The following is a 24,322-nucleotide window of genomic DNA, read 5'->3' on the forward strand; positions in this document are numbered from 1 at the left end:
ATCACAACCTATTAACTCACCCCCAGCCCCCGATTCCAGACCATGTGATCTCCAGGGAGAGGTGAAAACCCCAGGGCCAATATGGGGAAAAGAAATCTGGGAAATTCCTCTCCGACCCCCTGAGGCGATCGAAACGAGTCCAGGAGATCACACTGGCCCTGATCGGAAAATGCTTCCCAACCCTATTCATTTCCACTTCCACGAACACCATATGAATTCCCTGCCCCCGAGACAGGTTCCCAACTATCCGCAGTCTCGCTCTGTACTGGCACCAGCAAGATGATCATAGAATGAAGCCTTGAAACGAGAAACAAAGAACAATTAGCCCGCGCCGCTCCCTGGTCCAAACTAGACCATTCTTTTGTATCCCTCCATTCCCACTCCGTTCATATAGCTATCTAGATAAGTCTTAAACGTTCCCAGTGTGTCCGCCTCCACCACCTTGCCCGGCAACACATTCCAGGCCCCCACGACCCTCTGTGTAAAATATGTCCTTCTGATATCTGTGTTAAACCTCCCCCCCTTCACCTTGAACCTATGACCCCTCGTGAACGTCACCACCCACCCGGGGAAAAGCTTCCCACCGTTCACCCTATCTATGCCTTTCATAATTTTATACACCTCTATTAAGTCTCCCCTCATCCTCCGTCTTTCCAAGGAGAACAACCCCAGTTTCCCCAATCTCTCCTCATAACCAAGCCCCTCCATACCAGGCAACATCCTGGTAAACCTCCTCTGTACTCTCTCCAAAGCCTCCACGTCCTTCTGGTAGTGTGGCGACCAGAACTGGACGCAGTATTCCAAATGCGGCCGAACCAACGTTCTATACATTCTATAGATTAGAGAAAGTGGCAATACAATTTTGCCAACCAGAGTGTGATGGGATTCTGGAACTAACCACCTGGAAGCATAGTAGAGGCAACATCACATTTAAGAAAAATCTGGATATGCACTTTAAACGTCTTAACTTACAGGGCTCGAGACCAAGAGCTGGAAGGTGAGATTGGACTGGGTGACAATTTTCCCAATTGGCATGGCCAAGATGACCAAATGAGCTCTTTCCGCAGCAAAAATGTTTCTAAGTTTTCACATCCATTATGTCCTGTGACAGTTACATGAAAGTAACTGGAATGATCAACCATAATTGTGTATGAGGCATTATTTCCAGTTCAATACATGTAAAAATATTTAAAAACAAGATTTTGGCCTTCTAATTTAATTACACTTTAAAATGTGCTTAAATGAGTGAAATGAAAAGGTCAAAAGTCTATGATGACCTCAACTTCACTTTAATAACTTACCAATCTAATTTTAGAAATTTAGGATCAAACTACATCCAGTTCTTCATTTTTCTGTATGTAGTACACCACTGGGTTCCTAATTAACACATTTAAAAGGTATCCTAATTTTTGGAAGCTGTCACTCTCCCTTCATTTTCTGACTTATCAGCAGGCAGGGAAGTTTGGTTTTTTTTGGAGAGGGGTGGAGGGGAGAGGGTGACATAATATTCTTTGGAACCTGAAAAAAAACTTTATTTTTCTTGAGGTCATATTGGAAACTGCATTGTCTGTTTATTCCAAAATGATATAATAGATCAATTGCTTCCACGGGCAATTATAAACAATTCGCAATGAAGGATGAAATAATTCATACAACTTTTTAACCGTACATTAAAGTGTAACCTTGGTACCTTGCTAAGAAATAAAAGGGTGACTGGAAAAATTATTTATATCGCAAAATTCCACTCCAGATCAAACATGAAATTCGGCTTGTGCATTGTCATAGCACTGTCAAGAGGAAAGCCTGTAGTTTCCGGTCACTGGAAATTGAGCACAAGTACTGTTATAATACACATCCCTTCCCCAAATGCCAGCTGACCAAGGGTGTGTGTGTGTATGTATATATATATGCATACACACATCTCTCCACAATCTTCTAACAGTCATAATAAACTTATACTATTCATGGCACAGAGGAAATTGGTCTCAAAGAGTGAACTCAATATCCAGTATACTTGGTCCAGCCAGTTATCTAATATACTATACTAATTAAGTGGGAATATCAAAATGAGTGAATAAATATGCACGAATTAATAACCTCACAGTGATGAGAGGAGCAAAGTGTTAAAACTGCACATTTGAAAGAGGCCAGTTAAGTCTTCATCACCACCATCCAATAATTTATTAACACATCCGGGTTGTAATCAAATGCTATTTTACATGTATTAAATGTGGTGTAAGATAATAATATCTTGTTTCCAAGGTGAATGGTGGTCGATTTAATGCTGCTTCTAAAAGTCTACGTGGCTGTGTTGTGTACGAGAGGCCGAGGCTTCACGAGGCCTAGCTTGCGGTCGCCTGCCTTTACCTGCAGTCCTTGTGCTCCCGGATCCACGCCCGTGTCCAAGACAGCGATCAGAACCCCCCTGCCGTCGTACTCCGGGTACCGGGCGAGGAAAGACGCGGCGCCCGTCGCCTTCTTCGGCAGCAGACTCTGGTAAGGGAAGGAGTCGTCCACATGAAGCGCCATTACCCCCGCCCGCTGAAGCCCAATGTGCAGCTTGATCTCAGCTGCTCGCCTTCCCGCGCTGATCCTTCCAGCGAGCAGCAATCGCCAGGGATCACACACACCAAGAGGGAGTGAGTGAGGCACAGCACTGTGCGCTGGCAAGGTCAGGGGTAAACAGTATGTCAGGGTCAGAGGAACAGGACACCTACAGGACTTGCACCATATTCTGAGAGACACGTTTAGGGTTCAAATTTCTTTCAAGAGGAAATTATTTCAATAAAATAGGAACCTGAAAACATGTTATGCGACAAACTGATTTAAGAAATACAGAGTCAAACATCAATGGAAGTGTACTTTTAACCTATTTGCTTCACAATTTCTGAAACAAATACACTAACAGGAGCGAGATAATATTTGGCTTGTATTGTCTGGGAATGGTTGCATAGAAAATTGGTCATTCTGTATTTGTAAATTCCTCAAATCAATGTAGTTCCCGATGAGAATTTTAATACAAAGAGTTCCAGGGATCAATTCACACTCATGCCAACTGTACTGTTATATTGTTATATTACTCTAAAATGATTTAGGAACTATATTGTCAAATACCACATCACTCACTCTGCACTACAATCTGCACCATGGCAACAATAACATTGATTTGCAACACATTGGATGAAAGCTACTGCATTTGTCTAAAATAGCATGGTCATTTCGGACTTCTGGGCACCACAAGGCAGAACATTAATTTCAAATCGAGATAAACCCTTTAATCCAAGCAATTTGTTATAAAAATCATGTGTTGCTATTCTTAAAACCTGAACTAATATGGATGGACGGTTGATTTATAAACCTGATGAGTGATTATTTAATCTCCAATAGATCAGTTCCTTTTACAAAGCTATGAGTGAAATTTAATAGCAGGGACATGGAAACCACCCAATGGAGAACCAATGGGAGCTCCACATTACCTCTACACAGGAGGCTTGATACTATTCCGAAACCATCAGGGCTCCCACTGAAGTAAGGCCCACGTCGGGCAGAAATCCCATTCTTGAGGCTGGCAGCTTTGTAGTTCGGCAGCACCACGAGGAGAGCTGCCCACTCCCAGTAATGCACTGGGAATCAACAATTAATCCTCTGGAATCAGGTAAGTGGGGTTCCCTGGAAGGGGAATGCTGGTCATTGGAGATGGGGGGAGGGAGGTGTGGGATCACCAGCAAGGATGGCTCACTCTGAGGCCCCACCTTCCTGATTCCAGGTACCTCAGTAGGGCACATAGTGCCTTTGAACGAGGGACCACCTCTCCACTTCAGAGAGCCGCAGGCAAACCCAACAAGATTTGGAGCTTTTAGGTGGGAAGGTAGCCTACAAGCATTCTGACTCAGGACTTAATAGAAGGGGGATGGGAATTCAGTGCATTTTCAACCTGACCTGAGAGCAAACATTCAGGCCATAATTTTTGGAAACTATGCAGAGGCTGCTGGGTGTGGATGTGGGCTGGGTGGATGGCTTGCCTCAGTGTTCCAGCACTGCATTGACATTTTAAATGAAAACAATAACATCCCTCCAACCTTCACACTCCCCATGTCATTTACCCACCTCCCATGGCTCCTTAGAGCATCTATGGAAAGCTATTTCCTCCATCCACTCTACATGGCCCTTTATAGCCCCTTTATGCCAACTCATAGCATTCCATTCCCCACCCACCATCCTTTTTCTTTACACTATGCCAATCCATCCAGTATCTGTCATAGAAAGACCTCAGGATTTGTGTTAAGATGAGATCAAATAAAGTTCTTATGGGTCTACTGAAGAATTCACTATTTGAAAAGAAAATGCTGATTTTAAAAAACATTTAATTTCCTTTAATTACTTATAAAATCAAGTATTCCTGGTCCCACTTCAAAGAGGTGATAACTACTCAGGACTGTCAAATGACTGAAATGGCAGACACTCCACTGTGATAATGGAAGTTTATTAAATCATTCATGCAGCACTAATCCAGTAATGATAATCCTCAGGCTTAAGTCAAGATAGTGATATAGCAAGCATTGATTTTTTTTAACACTCCAGTTTTATTCACAAATAAAGGATGGGAGTTTTAAATACCTCAACAGCTCCTTTAGACAGTTGGTTTTGACAGTTCAAATCTGCTTGAGAGTTCCAATGAGTTTGTTTTTTGCATATATTCATACCTACTTTTAACAACACAAAAGGATACCTGACCACCAAGGTGTCCTGTGACCATAACCAAAAGAATGTCCTACCTATTCAAGCAACTCGACAAAGCTTAGACCGGCTCCTATCAGATCTGCCTGCTATTTTTCTCTCTTGGCTAACAAAAATCAGACATGACTGGAGACAGCTGTTGTTTAATATGGGCAGCAACCTCCGTGAGCCACAGATGTGCAACTTGGAATCCACCCCCAAAACTGCCCCCCCGCCTGCCGCCCCCCCGCCCCCCCCGCCTTCCACCTTGCGAAAATGGTGGGTGCTGTGCTTGGGGATGGGGCTACTTTAATTGTATCACAGTCCTTTTCCATGATTTCTATACCCGCAATGTCCCTTTCACTCATGAATACTGACACAAAGTATTTATTTAGAACCTTACCTACATCCTCCGGCTCCACACACAAATTACCACTGTGGTCTTTAATGGGCCCTGTTCTTTCCATAGTTATCCTTTTACTATGAATGTACTTGTAAAACAACTTATGATTTTCCTTTATTTTATCTGCCAGTATCCTTTCATGTCCCCTTTTTGTTCTCCCAACTTCCTTTTTAAGTTCCCTCTTCCACATTCTATACCCGAGGGCTTCTGCTGTTTTGAGACCTTGATATCTACCAAAAGCCTCTCTTTTTCTCATTATCCAATGCTGTATTATGTCCCTCGATATCCAGGACTCACTGGATTTATTGGTCCCACTGTTTTTCTTTCTAAGAACATATTGGCCCTATATGCTCCCTGTTTCCTTCTTGAATGCGTCCCACCTTTCTGTCACAGATTTACTTAAAAGTGTCTGCTACTACTCCACTATGCTCAAATCATATCTGATCTTATTAAAATTGGCCCTTCTCCAGTTTAGAACTTAGATTTCAGGCCCATCTTTGTCCTTTTCCATAACAATCTTGAATCTAACAGAATTATTATCGATGTCTGCAAAATATCCTCCTACTGATACTTCAACCACTTACATAAATTGAAGTCCAGCATCGTCCCCTCTCTTGTAGGATCTTCTACATACTGGCTTAAAAGGTTTTCCTGGGTGCACTTTAAAAATTCCGCTCCCTCTAAATCTTTCACACTATGACTACCCCAGTTAACGTTGGTGAAGTTGAAATCCCTCACTATCACTCCCTATTATTTGTACACTTCTCTGAAATTTGCCTACATATCTGCTTTCTATTTCTCTCAGACTATTAGGGGGCCTATGGAACATTCCCAGCAATCTGATTGCTTCTTATTGATTTTTAAGTTCTACCCATATGGCTTCATTTGAAGACACTAACTCTTTACTGCTGTAACTGATTTCCTTATCAAAATTGTGACACCCCCTCCTTTTTCACCTCCTTCACTGCTCGCCTGAAGATCCGATATAGAATATTGAGTTGTCAATCCTACCTCTGTTTTAGTGACATCATACCCCCATGTTTAATTTATATGCCCTTAACTCATCTGCCTTGTTGTCAGACTTCTTGCATTAAGATACCATCAAATCTTGCCAAACTCCCTTGTTCCTTAAGTGGTCCATAACTTCTATGCCTTCCTGATTCACTTGCTGTCTCTTCTAATTTTGGAGGTACACCTCCAAAAGGCTGAACCTTCTCTCTCGATCGTACCCCCTTGCCAAATTAGTTTAAACCCTCCCCAATGGTATTAGCAAATCTCCCTGCGAGGACGCTGGTCCCATTTTGGTTCAGGTTCCCCTACCCTTAACCCACCCCACTCCTTGCACAACCCTCTTTCCACATAGTCCCTTAGTGTTTGCCCTTCCCCCACCCCTTGCATAATCCTCCTTCCACATTGCTCCCTGGTGTAAAATGCTTTTTGACCAAAGTGAACAATATTCCTTAAAATCAATAATATTTAAATTATCAGCATTAAATATTTTACAATCATAATCACTTATTTGAATCAATCACTGCATCCCATAAGTGGAAATTGTTTCTTGCCAGCTTATTTTCAAGTCATTTAACTGAATGTTGCTAATTCTGTCAGTGCCTTAATGTGTACTGATTTTAAAAAATCTCACTACTCTTATTATCCCACATCAGGCAGCAACTTCACAGCTGACAGAAGACTTTTATCCCAATACTTAGGCTGCAATCAATGACTGAAGAAGAAACAAACAGCAATGATCGGCTTACTTATATTACTTAAAACAAAATGTGCTGCAAACATAGTGACAAAGAAAAAGCATGTAATAATTGAAAATTGTTGGGCCACTCAGAAGAGGAAAAATGTTTTGTGAATAATTTTAAACATAAGAACAGTAGCCCATTCAGTTTCTTGAGCCTGCTCTGTCATTCCAGTAGGTCTTGGTTCTTCCATTTCTTCATTCCATCTTCTCACCTTGGTTCTGTAACTTTTATAATTTTGCCTAACAGAGATCTACAAATCACAGTTTCAGAATTTTAATTGACCTAGTCTCAACAGCTTTTTGTGGAAAAAATTAACGCTTTCTGATACCATGTTTGAATGATCTCGCTCTGATTTTAAGATTATGCAGCATTGTTCTGGATTCCCCCATCAGAGGAGTTGATGGGGGAATCCAGAACAGGGAATCCTACCGATTTATTTGATTATTTAAATATACTTGGTCCTCTTAAACACCCAAATTGGATCAGCCCTTAATCTTCTATAGTCAAGAACATACAATCTTAATTTTTGCAATCTATGTTCATATTTTAATCCTTTTAGATCCTAAATAATTTTGGTGAATCTGCATTGCATTCCATCCAAGGCCAATATTTCCTTCTTGAGGGCCTTTCAGCCCAGGTCTTAAAACAGTGCCTGATTGTGACAAATTGTGTCTGACCAGAGCTCTGCCATCCATTTGTATTGCAGTCCTCTTAAAAGTAAGGGCCGACATTTTATCAGGCCTTTGAATTCTTTTGTACCCGTGCTCCAGGTTTTCATTGTTTCTTAAGTTGGGCATCTAAACATTTCTGCTCATCTACAGTTTCTAGTTTTTTGCCTCTTAGCAAGTACAACAATATTTCTTAGGTCGAGGGTAGAAGCGCCACCAACCACAATTTTTTTCACTAAATGTATCAATATATTCTTGCAATTTTCTGCTCCTATTTACATAATCTAATGTTTCATCTAATTCAGTACTGCCAGAAAATCTACATTTTCAGTTCCCATTGAAAATCTGAGGCCCCAGCACAAATCCCCCACCATGGACTGGATTTTACAGTGGGGGGAGGGTGTTTAGTTCATCACTCTGGAAGTTGTTCCCTGCAAATCTACCAACTTTAAACCAGGCTTGTTCCACAGCCACAACTCACTCTGAGCATCCTCAACAAGATGAGAGTCGGACTTCCGCTCCTCAGTAGAAACAAGTTGCCTCCATGAGAGCTTCCGCTGCAGTCCAATCTTGGCCGACAGCTCTAGTGCTGAGTGCTCAGTAGTGAGTGCTGCTGGGACTGCAAAATAGGGTGATGTGTGTAACTCTTTATTCAGAGTGTGTGATGGATGAGCATATTATTGGCGGGGTCGTAAAATCCAGCCCCTCTGATCACATCTTCCCAATCAGAATACATAGCCGTTATCCCTATCCCTGTCTCCTACTCCCAACAAACTCCCTATTCAAGCCAATAAATTGTTGCCAATCCATGCTTTCTCAGTTTTGTTAATGATCTTTTTATGAGGATCTTGTTGCAAACTTTTTGAAATAAATAAAATCCACTGGTATTCCATTCTTACATTTGTTACTGTCTTGTTTTTATGACGCAGGATGACTGATACCAATTTTATTAATAACATTTTCAGAACATGAACACACAATGACAAGGCATTTACAGCCTTGTTGCAACCTTCCCTCACATATGTTACCTGATCTGTAGAGTGTACCATATTGTACCTAATACTTGAGTCCACAACCATAATCCACATATTATCATAATATTTCCTTTTTATAAACCAGAAGCACTTCTGGCGAGTCTCTGTTAAAACAAAATAGATTGTGAATACTGCCGACTCGTGTACACAGAATCTCTTATTTACTCTTTCACACTGTTTTGATCAGTCTGTTTGATCTTTTATTCATCTCAATATCTCTGTGGTTTTTACACAGTTCTTTCACTGGATGTTCTGAGGTATTATTCAGGAGTCTCAGGCTTTGTCTGGTTATCTATTGCTTCACCGGTGGATTCTGCTTCTTGATCTTTCGCTACATGTACTGGTTCAGAGCAGGGTCACATTTCTTTTGTTGTCCATAGGAATTTCCAGTTTCTCCTATACTGCTGTCCATTTGGAGTCTCCGCTATGCAAGACCTTGGTCTGTGATTCCTGTGACAACGGCAGGATTCCAGATCCCTTCCTGCAGAATCCTCAGTGTCTCTCCCATGTTCAATTCAATAGGTAGAGGTCTCTTTTGTCTACCTTTGCCTTCTTCAACAGATGTTTTAAGGTCTGCATGATATGTTCCACCATTTCATTGGATTGTAGATATTTGGGACTTGATGTATTGTGCCAAAACTCTGAATCCTGTGCAAATTTGCAAAATTCAGTGCCTGAGAATTGTGCACTGTTACATGAGATGAGCACCTCAGGTATGCCATGGTGAGCAAAAAAAAAGTGATGCTCTTACTATCCTCTTAACAACATAAATTAAAAACTCAGTAATACTCAACGGCTAGTAGGGACTCAACTGTTGTCTAATGTGAACAGGTCCATTCCAATTTTCAGCCATGGTCTTTCTCGAACAGTGTTTGGTTGAAGTGGTTCTTTTTGTTGTCATTTAGCGTACTTTTGGCACACGGCACAAGGGTTCACCATTTCCCCAATTTGTGTTCCCATTCCAGGCCAATACATTACATGTTGAGTTCTTTTCTTGCATGTTTCTATGCTGAGGTAACTTTCATGTATGTGTTGCACCATTTCTTTCCTCAGTGTGACAGGAATTACTATCTTTTCTGCTACATGAAGTTCCTCGCAAAAGTTCTTGTACAGAAGAAGAGGTTCTTCTCTGGCTTGTGAGTCAGCCAATTTGTACAAGTCACTGCCATCTTCAAAGGGTGACGTAATTCTTGGTCGCTTCCCTGATCTCATCCAGTTTGGTTATAGTCGCAGGTAAGTGTTTTGTCAGCTTGTGAACATGCGCTTCCGTTTCTTTGTCCTTTTCTTCCGTGATGGATAGATATACATGTGACAGGTTGTCTGCGATGTACATTTCTTTGCCTGGTTTGTATTTAAATCAGACCTGGTGCTTCTGCAGATGCAGCATTTACCTTTGGATTCTTGCTTCAGTTCAGGAGCTTTTAAGTATAGTTTTCAAAGGCCTATGATCAGACTCTACCTCCAGGTCTTTGTCATGGATAAACTGGTGGAAACGTTCCGAGCCAAACACAATTGCTCGTATTTATTTCTCTATTTGGGCATAATGTTGTTGTTTCAGTCATTGCCTTTGAAGCATACCACCACTTCTGTCTTATTTTGCAAGAGGGCAGCTCCCAGAACATTTTCAATCAGCCTGTCAAGATATCCTCTGATATCTTGACTGGTTGATTGACATTGTAATATTTTAACACTGGTATCTGGGTCAGTGTTTTCTTTAGACTGATCAAAGCTTCTTGGTGACATTGTTCCCCATGCCACTCCACATAATTTTGTGGAAACTCTGTGAGGTGCTGTCAGGTCTGACATTTATGGAGTGTATTTCCCAAGACAGATCAACATGTCTAAAAACCTCTCCAAGTCTTTCTTACATGTTGTGGGTGGGAACTTCACGACTGCTTCAATTTTGCTCTGGTTTCAGTTCCTAACTTGTTAGCACATGTCCCAAGGGAGCTATTTCACACTTTTGCTTCTTCCACTTGAAGTTCCTTTCTCTTGCTCTTCTCAGCTCCACCTCATTCTGTGGTTATGTTCTTCTTGTATAGCTCCCCAGACCAGCACATTTGTCAGTGTAGGTTTCTACACACTCTAACCCTTCAAACAGCTGCTTCACTGTCCCATGGAACACCTCAGGAGCTGAATTAACACCAAAAGGTAAACATAAAAATCTGTAGCCTGTATGGGTGTATTGAACATACAGAGAAAGGAACTGCGTTCATCCAGCCAGAACCCTGAACTTGCATCCAAGACTGAACAGTATTTAGCATCAGCAAGCTTAAACATGATCTCTTCTACTGTGGGCAACTGATAATGCTCTCTTTCTACTGCCCAATTTAGGTCTCTGGGATCCAGACAGACCTGCTGAATCCCAACAAGTGGGTTACCCGCTTCGTTGGTTCTTCAATTTTCTTTACGATGGGAAGCTTCTCCATTCTGTCCAACTCTCAGCATTACTGGTACTTTCCTGAGGGGATGTATTTTGGGTATCACGGTTTAATCAACCGTGATGGTGTGTTCTCCCTTTAGGCAACCAATCGCCTTGAACACACTTTGAACTTACTCAGGGGTGTCAGCAGACGTGGCAGTCATTATTCTCTTGATTGGCTTCAGATTTTCACCAGCTTTGATTCGAAGAATAATTTTTTACTACGATAAATGGAAGTGCTTGTGACTATTTTGTGTAGTTCACTTGAAGTGTGCATTCGCCTTCTGCAGCAACTTTTGCACCTGTGTAGGTAGACAACTTCACTTTTGTTTTAGTTAGCTGTTTTTTTTACTTATCTTACAATGAAAGCTTATGGTAATGGTATTTGCTTGTGCACCTGTGTCAAGCTTGAAATTCACCATCCTGTTGGGAGTCATGCAGTATAGAAGGGGCCCTTCAGCCCATCAACTTTGCACCAACGAAACTACACTAAATCTACACTAATCCCACTTTCCAGGGCTTGGCCCATAGCCTTGAATGTTATGACGTTTCAAGTGCTCATCCACATACTTTTTAAAGGTTATGAAGTTTCCCACCTCTCCTACCCTCCTACGCTGTGCATTCCAAACTCCCACCACCCTCTGAGTGAAAAAGCTTTTCGCAAATTTCCTCTAAATCTCCTGCCCACATATTAAAATTATGCCCCTTTGTTATTGACCCTTCAACTATGAGGAGCAGCTGCTTCTATGTTAAATTTTTGACAATTTTTAAACCAACCTTCCATTTGTCTATAGAATTTGCTGTTACTGAACCAAAGGTTCAGTTTCAGTGTCTGTGACATCAGTTGCACTCGAGTGCACTTTCTTTGAGTTACACATCTTCGCAGAGTGATTTCGTTTATCACAGTTCTTGCACTGCTTTCCGGAGGCTGGACAACTATGTACATAATGGTCTGTTCCACATCAACTCCATTTAAATGTTTTAATCTCAGACGAGTGATTGTTCAAGCTCTCCAAATTCACAGGATTTAGCTAGTCTTCTCAACTCCGTTACGTACTGCCGTGCATGCACACAAAAAAATTGTATCTTTCACATCTGATGTTTTTCTTAGGACTGCAGTAAGCTTTAAATTTTTCCATTCCTTCTTTCAAGTAATTTCATTTTCTATTACTTTCAAATGTGAATGTGTTATAAACTTCTAGGGCTTCTTCCCTACTACATGAAGAAAGGAAAAAACTGTACCTGCGAGTGTTTCATATTACTGCCTGTCGCTGTGAGGTACAGGTCGAAGCACTGCTCGAATCTCCTCCAGTTGTCGGCAAGATTACCCTCCAAACTGAGCTCTGTCTGTCTTTTCAGAGCGTCCATTTTGTCTTTAGTTCACTTCCAACACCATGGGGCGATTTTCCCAAAAAAGAAAACTACATGCCCGACGGGCGTAAAAACGGGAGATTTTCCCATCTGTTTTTTGGGCAAAGTTAGTTGTTTGAATTTCCAGCACTCCATGCTTCACAGAGCCTGCCTGGGGCGGGGGATTGCGGCCCGGTAGGGAGATTGGCACATGCGCACTGCCCCCCAAACTGCCAGCCTCCCAATAGCTTCCAGAACACCCCCAATAGCCGGCCCCGACACCTCCTCCCCAATGACCAGCCCTGATCGCAACCCCCCCCCGCTCCGCCCACCATGGCCAGCCCTGATCATCCCCCTCTCACCCCACTGATCACAGAGCAGCGGTTCTCCCCACCTCCCCCGCCACTGCCCCCGCCTCCTGCCCCCGCCCCCGCCCCCGATCGGTCTGCCTGCAGACTGGATCCGCCCCGAGCTTTAATCCCCACTGATGGGAACATCCCCCGGCAGAGTCAGAAACATGAGCAAGCCCAGACAATGCCGTCACGGGCTCACTAATGCGATTCAAATGTCAATTTCAATCGGGTAATCAGCTTCGCACCGTATCCTGGCGCGAGACTGATTGTGCCATACAAAACAGTCTTGGAAAGTCGTGACCGGCATCTTCTCGCCGGTTTTTCCCATCACACTGCGCTACTCGAGCAGCATAGCGGGCCGGGTAAATTACACCCCCCGTCTTGTTTTTATGATGCAGGATGACCGACATCATTGCTGTAAACTAACTAATTTTCAAGACATGAACACACAACTGCAAAGCATCTGAAGCCTTGTTGCAACTTTTCTTACCTGTACTTTCTGACTTTCAAACCCCAGGTCAGGGAACCCTGTGAAGCAGAGTGTACCATATTGTACCTAATATTAGAGTCCACGACAACAATCACTCAATTATCATGACAGTTACCTTCTCAAAAATTTGCGAGGTTTGTTCAACATTTGCAGTTCCATGCTGGCCCTTCCTGATCAGATCGATATTTGTCCAGATGTTCTGTCATCTTACCCCATTAACAGATGGGGATGGCACAGCGGTTAGCATTGTTGCTTCACAGAGCCAAGGACCCGGGTTCAATTCCGGCCTCCACACTCTGTGTGGAGTTTGCACATTCTCCTCGTGTCTGTGTGGGTTTCCTCCGGGTGCTCCAGTTTCCTCCCACAGTCCAAAGATGTGCAGATTAGGTGGATTGGCCATGCTAAATTGACACTTAGTGTCAGGGGGACTAGCAGGGTAAATACGTGGGGTTACGGGAACAGGTCCTGGGTGGGATTGTGGTCGGTGCAGACTCGACTGTCAGGATTCTGTTCATTCTATTTTAGTAGCTTCTCTAAAACAGCGTTAGGCTGATGACCTATAATTTCCTAGTTTAACTCTCCTAAATAATGGAGTGAAATTGGAAGTTTTCCAATCTAAGGGGTCAGTTCGTGAATCAAGATGGTTTTGGACTATCGTGAATCATGACTAATGTATCAACAATTATGCCACCTCTTCAAATCTTAATAGCAATCAATGGTTGGGAGACAGATTCACCGATATATAGACTTGACCACAGTAAAAAATCTTTCAATTCCTTTTTGAACAATTGGAGCATACAATAGCTTGTATATTAATTGTATGTCACTGTATACATTAACTGGGGAATTCATTTGTGCCTCCATAGAAAGAAAGACGGAAACTGCGGTTTTTGGCTGAGGAGGTAACTGTATAACGTATATCTCTGTAAATTAATGCTTATAAAAGATTGGCTTCAGTTCTATCCTTCACCTGGTCTTCTGGATTATAACTTGTTCTATTGGTCAATAAGTGGGAAAAATACCTCTTGATATCTAAACTACTTCTTCCCCAAATAATATTTATGTGATCTGGTCCTCCAAAGTCTACCAACCTCAAATTATTGTTCATATGGGCCAAGACTAATGCTGTCATTATTTTAAAGATCTCCTCAAAGTTCATGCTTTCTAAAATTAAAAGCTCTCTACCTTTACTCTGATAAGGTCCTTTAAATTACATGTTAATCTCGCTATATCTTTTATAATGTTATTTTACCTACCATTTGAAAATATGAATTACCGTTCTTTCATTGTCACTAGATCCAAATCCTCGAAACTTCCTGTTCCTACTTAATAGCACCGAGGAGTCCCTTTACTACAGGGACTGCAACAGTTCAGGAAGAAAACCCATCACCACTTTCTCAGAACGAGGGATGGCAGTAAATGTCACCTTTGCTATCGGCCATGCCATATTCTAAAGTTGGGCCAAATAGCCTGTTTCGGTGTTGTAATTTATATGTGATTACATTAAGTCTTTGTGATTATGCAACAGTGTGATTACCAAGAATTAGAAATAGAAGTTATCTTCCTGTGGTCAATTTATAAGTTAATTTAAAACTGCTTCTTAATCAGCACATAATTGTAAATGTTTACCAGGCTAGTGCTTTGCTGTTAAAAAACAACGTTAAGAGTAACAACTGTAATATTCATAGAAGTTCACTCTAAAAGTGCATATTTCTAGCAAAGTATAAAAGCAGACCTTTACAGATTTTTCTACAATACATTTTTCTGAGAAATTAAATTCAAGCATAAAATAATTCAACTTTCATGCCTTACAAGTGGATTTTATACAGATGTATCAGACAGTGGACACTTTCATTAAAAGCAATATTTCATTGAAAGTACATTTGTTTTTAATAATATGCTTCAGCATCTCCTTCACATTATGGGGTCAATCACTGCTCCTTTCTCCGGAATGCAATTTTTAAGCTACCTGTAAATGGGAAAACAGCATGCCCAATAATTTGAAGTCGAAGTATGTTCAAATATGAAAATAGGAATGGTGCGCTGCTGCAAGACTCTGGTTGCAAATTTTAACTTAAGTTGGAGTATGCTCTGACAATGCTCTCCCTATTTACATCATGCAGTGCAGACTAACCAAAAACGTATTGGTAACACCTACACAAAAGGGACCAAATATTATTTTTATTTTACTACTGTGGAGCCAGGAACATCAGGACCCAGCCTGAAACGAACGGGATAGCTTTCAAAGATCCCAGTAATTCCGCACATGAGTGTCGTTTGAACAAATGTTGCACACCATGTGCCACCGACCGTTCCAGCTCTGAAAGGAGACAGTGCAACACCTGTGCCACTTGTTGCAGGATCTGGTACCTTGGGGCAGGGTGGACATCCACTCTCGGTGGCTGTCAAATTGACAGCCGCTTTAAACTGTTGTGCCACGGGCTCCTTCCAGACTCCCAGCGGAGTTGTATGTAGCATTTCACCATCAGCTCTCCATACCTGTGTCAATGAGGTCATGAATGCCCTTATGCCCGGGTTGGCCAATATGTCAAATTTCACCTGGATCAGGCTCAGCGGGAACCCTGGGCTGCAGGATTCGTGGCCATTGCAGGTATGCCCAATATGCAGGGGGCTATAGACTGCACCCACGTTGCCCTCAAGGCCCTGGTCAGGAATCCACGACGATTCATCAACAGAAAGGGGTTCCACTCCCTAAGTTGGTTTGTGACAAGATGAAATCACGCACGTCTGCACAAAAAACCCCGGCAGCGTGCATGACAGTTTTATTCTGAGGAGCTCAGACATACTGGAGGCCTTTGAGAAGGAGCCCAGGGTGCAGGGATGGCTCATGGGTGACATTGGTAACCCGCTTTGGACTTGACTGATGACTGGTGCGGAGGCCTGAGACTGAGGTGGACACCTGCTGTAATGAGGCCCATGTTGTCACCCGCTCTATAATAGAGGTGCATCGCGCTCCTGAAAATGCGGTTCCAGTGCCTGGACCACTCTGGCGGGGCCCTACAATACAGCGCCCCCCTGATTTCTTCCACCATCGTGGTGGTGTGCTGTGTCCTTCACAACCTGGCGCAGCAGAGAGTTGACTTATTGGAAGAAGAAGACGTGGAGGCTGACCCGCCGGGCGTCGCTGGGGAGGAGGCTGCCCAGCAGGAAGAGGAGGAGGAAGAGGAGGAGGACCACACCGAGTAACACCACCCAGACGCTGGAGGGCTGGCAGCAAGATTCAGACATGCGAGGGCGATGAGGGAGGACCTGATCACCAGGTGCTTCGCTTACAAGGGGCCTGTGTTTCTGCTCGTGGGTTCCATTCTGCCCCCACCCCCAAATCCTGCTGTTTCCTGAAACATTGTAACACCAGAGTGGTGAGCCTGGGTATGCTGTGTTAGCAAGTTTCTTTGGCAGGCAGGAGGTTGACATCAACTCGCTCAGCACCATGATGATGATGCCCTGGTGCAAATTAGTCTGACTCCTACCTGAGCTCCATATGCATGCTGGCACCTGGGCCCACGTCTGTGTAGTGAGTAAGGGATCAGTGAACCCCCATACAGGAGTCTCGGGGCGGGTGGAGTGGGGGAGGGGAGGGAATCGCTCGTGGGTTCTGGGGAACCAATGGCTTCATTTTCTCAATGACACAGCATTGAGGGGCCTCCCCAGTTGACATCAACATGAAGGATCCCACCGGCGACTGTCAGGGTAACTGCATCCCCATTCAAAGCAAATCTGAGACAAATTAGTCACAGGTGGGTGGTGAAAAAACATTTATTGTTTACAATAAGTGTCTAAATAAAAAGTGCCAACAGAAAAACGTGTGAACAGAAAACTGTAAGGTGCTTAAAAATCTATGTAACCAGTGCAGCTCTTCACCTGTGCCATCTCAGTGCAACTACAACTTCCTAACCTTACGTGGCTTACCACGATGTATTTGTGTCTCCCCAGAATGTACATCCGAAGTGGAGGGGGCCAGCTGCCTACCTTGCCCCATGGCCTGTGATGTGCTTGGTGGGCATCCTCTGGAGGGCCTGGACCTTGAAGGCCTGGCCGGCTTCCAGGTGTCTGGGATGTACCCGTGACACCCTCTTCATCCCGCTGCCCCTGAGATGCCCCGGTGTCAGGAAGGGGGGAGTCAGAAGGTGCAGCCACAGCCTCGTGGCTGGAAGGCTCCGGAATAGGCTCCAGCCCTTCCTCCTCCCTTGGGGTTCCTGTGGGCCCCTGGGTCACTCCATGGGATAATGGTGCTTCGGCAGTGAGCTCCAGAAGCTCTGGCGTCACTTGGCCCTACCAGACCTGGAGTCCACCTACGTTCTGCCCATGGTGGTCGAGCTCTCTGTGATGGCCACCTGAGTCGAGGGCCCACCTGTCAATGGCTGCAGCAAGTGCCCTCTGAGAGTGGGCCATGCTCTGCAGTCCCTCAGCCATGACCCTCTGTGACTGGGCCACATTCTCAAGGGCTGCTGCCATTGCCCTCTGTGTCTCAGTGCTGTCCCGCTGGGTCTTGTGCAAGCTCTCGAACCTCTCAGCCATGGGCCGCAGAACCTCGAGAAGCCTATTGAATCCCTCAGCTGTGGCCCTCTGGGAATCTGTTGTGACTCGGCCATCACTTGGAGCCTGCCACTCATGGTGAGGAATCCCTGCCCTTGGCTTTCCACCGCGGATGCCACCCTTGCAGCGTTGGCCTGGGAACCACGCAAGACAGGCAATAGCTGGTCCGTCTGAAAGCTTTGAGATTCCTCCCAACAGCCTCGCAGTCCATCCAGTGTGGCTGTCAGCGCCTCCTGCATTCCCTGGCTCTGTTGCTGCATCTCCAGCAGCTGAGAGAGAAGCCTGGGGCCAGCTGAGTCCTCACTTCCAGCAGGCCCCCACATGCCAGAGGTCTTGAACGTTCCCTCTTTCACCCGATTTACCTTATCAGATGTGTCGTGCTCACCAGAGAGTGACCCGGAAACTTCAACACTAACTGGACCCACCGATGTGAGAGTATCTGGAATCGTGAGTTGTGAAGTGGAAGCTACACCAAAAAGGTGCCACCCTCGGAGGTCCCTTCACCCGCTTCCTCCAAGGAGTCTCTGGAGCTGTCAGTCTCAGGATGGGCTGGAGCTGTAGTAGGGGCCTCAATTCCAGATGGCTCTGCAGCATCCGGATCTGCTCCTGCAATACTGTACACAAGGTAAGTGCAAGGGAAGGAGAGGAATCTGGGATTCAAAAAACTTGATTCACATTTCTCCATTGAACGGAGAACAAAGCATAAAGAAAATTACAGCATAGAAACAAGCCCTTTGGCCCTCCAAGCCTGCAGCGACCATGTTGCCATCTGAATTGTAACTCCCAACCCTTCCGGGGACCATATGCCTCTATACCCATCCCATTCAAGTATTTGTCAAACTTTTTTCAAAACTTCTTAAAGGTCACGATCATATCTGCTTCCACGACCTCTCCCGGCAGCGAGTCCCAGGCACCCACCTCCCTCTGTGTAAAGAAAAATACTTCATGCAGCTCCTTTAAATCTTGCCCCTTGCACCCAAAACCTATGCCCCTTATAATTGACTTAAATTGAATGGAAGATTGACAGGTGTTCACTTCTCGACTCCAGCCCGTCCATGCTGACACTGGCAACTCGGATGTCCTCCTCTCTGGATAGCTCCAGCACGCACTCCTCGAAGGAGGTGAGGACCCGGAGATCAGGATCACCACTCCCTGTCCGCCCTTTCACGAGTGTTATGGGCATTCTTCTCCTGTGGAGATAGGAGCCATGAAATAAATGATGGTGTGACTCCTGCAGAGTATCAAGTGGTGGTCCTCAGAGGGCAAGCGCAGTGGTACTCTTAGGAGTGGGGGGAGGGAGGAGATGCTTTGGGGTCAGGGGCTGGAAGCATGCAGGGTGCTGGGGATAGGAGGATCTGGGGGCGATTTAGGGAAAGATGTTAGATGGGGTTAACCACTCACCCTTGCTGCCCGGATGAGGTCATTGACCTTTTTGTGACACTGCTTCGCAGTTCTGGGGGCCAGTGCCATGGCACTGAGGCAGAAACTGCCTCCCAGGCTGCTTTGCCGTCAGCTCCCCTGGGTTTGCGTCCTGCTGGGGGGAAGAGTGCGCCCTGCCTTGCCACTGCAGCATTCAGCAACCTGCTGAGGTCACCCTCAGTGAATCTGGGCGCTGACTTTGCCACTTGTTCCTGCACTGTCTGCCTGCCTGTCCATCCTTGGGGTTTTTTGGAGCCTTGTTAGGGCAGATCAGCTGCAGACAGTTTGGGAGAGTATTCCAGCAAGTTAAATTCAGTTTGCTTGTTAGCTTGATGGGAAAGCAAGTGAGCACTTGCAGGTGTGCTGATGTGCGTGTTGGTCTGTGCCTCTATGATGAGAGGGAGGTGGCATACAGTGATCGGAGTCATGGGGATCATGGGGAGATGGGGGCCTTGTGCAGGAGGGTCCAAGGTCGGAGGGGGGGTGGGGGGGGCGGGGGGGTGGAGTCGCTGTCACTCTGCCTGTGATCGGTGGGGGGATGAGAGGGTCCACTGCCACTCTGTCTGCGATCACTGGGGGGATGGGCGTGATCTGTCTGGGTGGCGGGCAGTAAGGGGGTCAGTAATGTTGGGGGTGGTTCCAATGTCCGTGTGGGCCAGGGGAGGCATTATCCAGCCCGGGAGGGATCTGGCAGGGGAGCAGCATTATTTGTTTTTTGTGCGTGCGCAGTTGGAGACTCTGATTGAAGCTGCAGGGTTTTGGGCATGTTAATCCCTGCCCACAGGCTTCTGCAGCGAGGATCGGACGCGAACAACGAGCTCAAAAGACAGATCTGAAATTCTCCATGTTTCAAGTCCGCCCAGCACTTGCACAAAAAATGGTAAAATACCGCCCAATATTTATCAGACTCTACTATTGTACTTAATTAAATTATAAAACTATCACTCTTTTTACAGGACTCTTCAGTAAATAGTCTTAAATCTCTGAGTAAACAGTGTGCTGCACCCTATCCAAAGATCCCTATTACTACATTTAAACTATTTGTCTGAAAAGACTGGTAATACCTGTTCAATAAGGCTGTTCCTCGGTCTTTTTGGCTGATGTTTCAGGATCTGCAGTTTGTCCATTTGGGCTTCCCCTCTCGTCAAGGGCTGGTTCTGGACTTCGGGTCATCTCACGGGGTGATCTGGTGGGTCTGGTCAGTCCGATGGTACGTGTCACGAGATACAAGGAGCTGGAGATGCTGTGCTGCTTGGCTGTCAGTCGAAGGTGCTCTCTGGAGATGCTGTTGAAGAAAGTGCAAAAGGTGGAGGGAGAACTGGGGCTCCAGGTTGTTCCTGACGGGGTGATTTTACCCGTTGTGCCCGTTTTTGGACGCGGTACAGTGGGGGGTAAAGTGATTAGTGCGATTGCCACCAGTTTGCGCGCCCGGTGCCATTTTACGAGCGCCGGATTTCCGGCGCGGTCAACCTCTCGCCAGAAATGGAGGAGAAGCAAGTTAATGTATTTAAATTTATTTAAATGCTGTTCAACATCTGCTTATCGAGTCCAGTGCTCAATCGTCCGGGTTCTACTGCCATTATGACCTCGCCAGGAAAGGTTCGTGTCGGCGAGGAATAGACATGCTCCCCATGAAAGGGGAGCAGTCAACTTCGCCTCGCCATTGGAACTGGAGGCCACAGAGCTCCCCAGGGAGGCCAAGGGCAAGGGGATGTGCCCCTTGAGCAGTGCCACCCTGGCCCTGGGCAATGCCAATCTGGCAAAGTGAATAAGAATAAGGAACCTTGGTTCTCGAGGGATATTGGAACTCTGATAAAGAAGAGAGAGATGTATGACATGTAAAGGCAATAGGGAGCAAATAAGATGCTTGAGGAGTATAAAAAGGGCAAGAAACTACTTAAAAAAGAAATCAGGAGGACTAAAAGAAGACATGAGGTTGTTTTGGCAGATAAGGTGAAGGATAATCCTGAGAGCTTCTACAGGTATTTTAAGAGCAAAAGGATAGTAAGGGATAAAATTGGTGCTCTTGAAGATCAGAGTGGTCGGCTATGTATGGAACCAAAAGAAATGGGGGAGATATTAAATGGGTTTTTTGCATCTGTATTTACTAAGGAAGCTGGCATGGAATCTACGGAAATAAGGCAAACAAGTCATGGAACCTATACAGATTAAAGGGGAGGAGTTCGACAGGAGCAAAGAAGAGAGGAGCGATTTGTGTGTTCAGCTAAAGGGGTAAGAAATTGATTATTTTTACTTACTTTTTCGCGGGGTTTGTCGTTTTAGGAGTTTAGATTTGAAAAGCGGAAGTAGGCTGCCCGCGGGGCGACCTGGGAAGGAATTTAGTTTTTTTTTAAGCGTGCAGGAGGTTTAAAAAGCAAGCTGCAGTATACAGTGGGCAACGTTGAGAGCGGGCAGTGGAGTGAGAAGGGAGCAGAGTGAGAGCTGAAAGGCTTTGGCTCAGCGGGCTTCAGCGTAAACAGGCAGAGGCAGGGTAGGTCCCCCCCCTGCAACGTTTAACTCTTATTTCTTCCCCTGCGGATTCTGAGGAAAAAGGGAAATATGAATGTGAAGCCAGCTTGCTGTGCTCAGTGCCGGATGTGGGAGGTCGTGGAGTCGCCTAACCTCCCAGAGGTACATATCTGCGCGAGGTGTATTGAGCTGTGGCTCCTAAGGGACCGAGTTAGGGAACTGGAGCTGCAGCTCGAGGACATTCATCTGGTCATGGAAAACAAGGAGGTGATAGATAGGAGTTATATACAGGTGGTAACACCGGGGCCACAAGGATCAGGCGAGTGGGTCACAGTTAGGAAAGAGAAGAGTCAGGTGGATCAGAGTACCCCAGTGGTTGTGCCCCTTAAGAATAAGTACTCTTGTTTGAGTACTGTTGGGGGCGACAGCCCACTTGGGAGAAGCAGCAGTGGTCGTGCCTCCTGTGCGGAGTCCAGCCCTGTAGCAAAAAAAGGAAAGGAAAGGAGTCGGAAGGCGAGTGGGGACTCCACAGTGAGGGGGTCAGACAGGCGTTTCTGTGGAAGAAGTCGAGAAACGCAGATGATGGTTTGCCTCCCTGGAGCCGGGATCAAGGATGTTTCCGACAGGGTTCAAGAAATCCTTAAGTGGGAGGGAGAGGAGCCAGAGGTTGTGGTGCATACTGGTACTGCCGACGTAGGCAGGAAAGGGGAAGGGGTTATGAAAAGAGAATATCGGGAGTTAGGTGGGAAGTTAAGTAAAAGGAACACGAAGGTCGTAATCTCAGGATTGCTACCTGTGCCACGAGACAGTGAGGGAAGGAACGGAATAAGGTGGAGGATGAATGAGTGGCTGAGGGATTGGAGCAGGGGGCAGGGATTCAGGTTCCTGGATCATTGGGACCTCTTTAGGGGCAGGTGCGACCTGTACAAAAAGGACGGGTTTCACTTCAATCCCAGGAGGACCAATATTCTGGCGGGAAGGTTTGCTAAGGTTACTGGGGACGGTTTAAACTAGAATGGTTGGGGGGTGGGAATCAAAATGTGGTGACTGGGAGAGAGGAGGTTAGAGTAAAAGTAAGAGGGGCTGGTCGGCAGTGTGAGAGGGAGGATAGGCAGGTGAAGGGGAAGGGGAGCTCTCAGACCGAAGGGTTGACGTGTGTTTATTTTAACACAAGGAGTATAGTGAACAAAATGGATGAACTCAGAGCGTGGATCGCTGCTTGGAAGTGTGATGTGGTGGCCATTACAGAGACTTGGTTATCTCAGGGTCAGGACTGGGTACTTCAAGTGCCGGGTTTCAGATGTTTCAGGAGGGACAGGGAAGGATGCAAAAAAGGTGGGGGAGTGGCAATGTTGATCAGGGATAGTGTCACAGCTGTAGAAAAGATGGATGCCACGGAAGGACTGTCTACGGAATCTCTGTGGGTGGAGGTTAGGAACAGGAAGGGGTCGGTAACTTTACTGGGTGTTTTCTATAGGCCGCCCAATAGTAGCAGAGATGTGGAGGAGCAGATTGGGAAGCAGATTCTGGAGAGATGTGATAATAACAGAGTGGTTGTGATGGGAGATTTTAATTTCCCAAATATCGATTGGAATATCCCTAGGGTAAGGGGTTTAGATGGAGAGGAGTTTGTTAGGTGTGTTCAGGAGAGCTTCCTGACACTGTAAGTGGATAAGCCTACAAGAGGAGAGGCTGTGCTTGATTTGATATTAGGGAATGAACCTGGGCAGGTGTCAGATCTATCAATGGGAGAGCATTTTGGGGATAGTGATCATAACTCTATCTCCTTTACACTCGCATTGGAGGGAGATAGGATCAGCCGAGCTAGGAAAGTGTTTATCTGGAGTAAGGGCAACTATGATGCGATTAGGCAGGAAATTAGAGGCATAAATTGGAAGGAGGTTTTCTCAGGGAAATGTACGGAAGAAATGTGGCAAATTTTCAAGGAAAATTTGTCTGGAGCTCTGCACGGCAATGTTCCAGTGCGACAGGGGAGTTATGGGAGGTTACAGGAACCGCGGTGCACGAAAGCTGTAACGGATTTAGCCAGGAAGAAAAGAAAAGCCTACAAAAGGTTCAGGGAGCTAGGTAATGTTCGAAATCTAGAAGAGTATACGACGAGTAGGAAGGAACTAAAGAGGGAAATTAGAAGAGCCAGGAGGGGACATGAGAAGGCCTTGGCAGACAGGATAAAGGAAAACCCCAAGGCATTCTGCAAGTATGTGAAGAGTAAGAGGATAAGATGTGAAGGAGTAGGACATATCAAATGTGACGGTGGGAAAGTCTGTATTGAACCGGTTGAAATAGCAGAGGTACTCAATGAATACTTTGCTTCAGTATTCACAGTGGAAAAGGATCTTGGTAGTTGCAGCGCAGACTTGCAGTGGACTGAGAAGATTGAGCATGTGGGCATTAGGAAAGAGGATGTGTTGGAGCTGTTGAAAAGCATCAAGTTAGATAAATCGCCAGGACCGGATGGGATGTACCCCAGGTTACTGTGGGAGGCGAGGGAAGAGATTGCTGATCCTCAGGCGATGATCTTTGCATCGTCAATGGAGACGGGAGAGGTTCCAGAGGATTGGAGGATGGCGGATGTGGTTCCGTTATTCAAGAAAGGGAGAAGAGATAGCCCAGGAAATTATAGACCGGTGAGTCTAACCTCAGTGGCAGGTAAGTTGATGGAGAAGATC

The 24,322-nt window shown here is 45.4% G+C and overlaps 2 protein-coding genes across 6 annotated transcripts in view; one reads left to right on the top strand and one right to left on the bottom strand.

Moving 5' to 3' along the window:
* Positions 1-2,668, bottom strand: part of LOC144499587 (tripeptidyl-peptidase 2-like) — an 87,969-nt gene extending 85,301 nt beyond the window's left edge. Inside the window, exon 1 of one of the 5 annotated variants that reach the window (XM_078221712.1) lies at positions 2,368-2,654. In XM_078221712.1, the coding sequence (XP_078077838.1) occupies positions 2,368-2,529 (162 nt within the window). In that variant the 5' untranslated portion in view covers positions 2,530-2,654. Of the gene's footprint in view, positions 1-2,367 lie in introns of all 5 variants that reach the window. The other 4 variants (XM_078221710.1, XM_078221713.1, XM_078221711.1 and 1 more) reach the window with 4 other exon arrangements.
* The window catches only part of LOC144499588 (uncharacterized), a 312,004-nt gene that overhangs the window by 135,179 nt on the left and 152,503 nt on the right, over positions 1-24,322 (top strand). The window lies entirely within an intron of this gene.

This window comes from Mustelus asterias, chromosome 10, assembly GCF_964213995.1.
Source record: "Mustelus asterias chromosome 10, sMusAst1.hap1.1, whole genome shotgun sequence".
Taxonomy (NCBI): domain Eukaryota; kingdom Metazoa; phylum Chordata; class Chondrichthyes; order Carcharhiniformes; family Triakidae; genus Mustelus; species Mustelus asterias.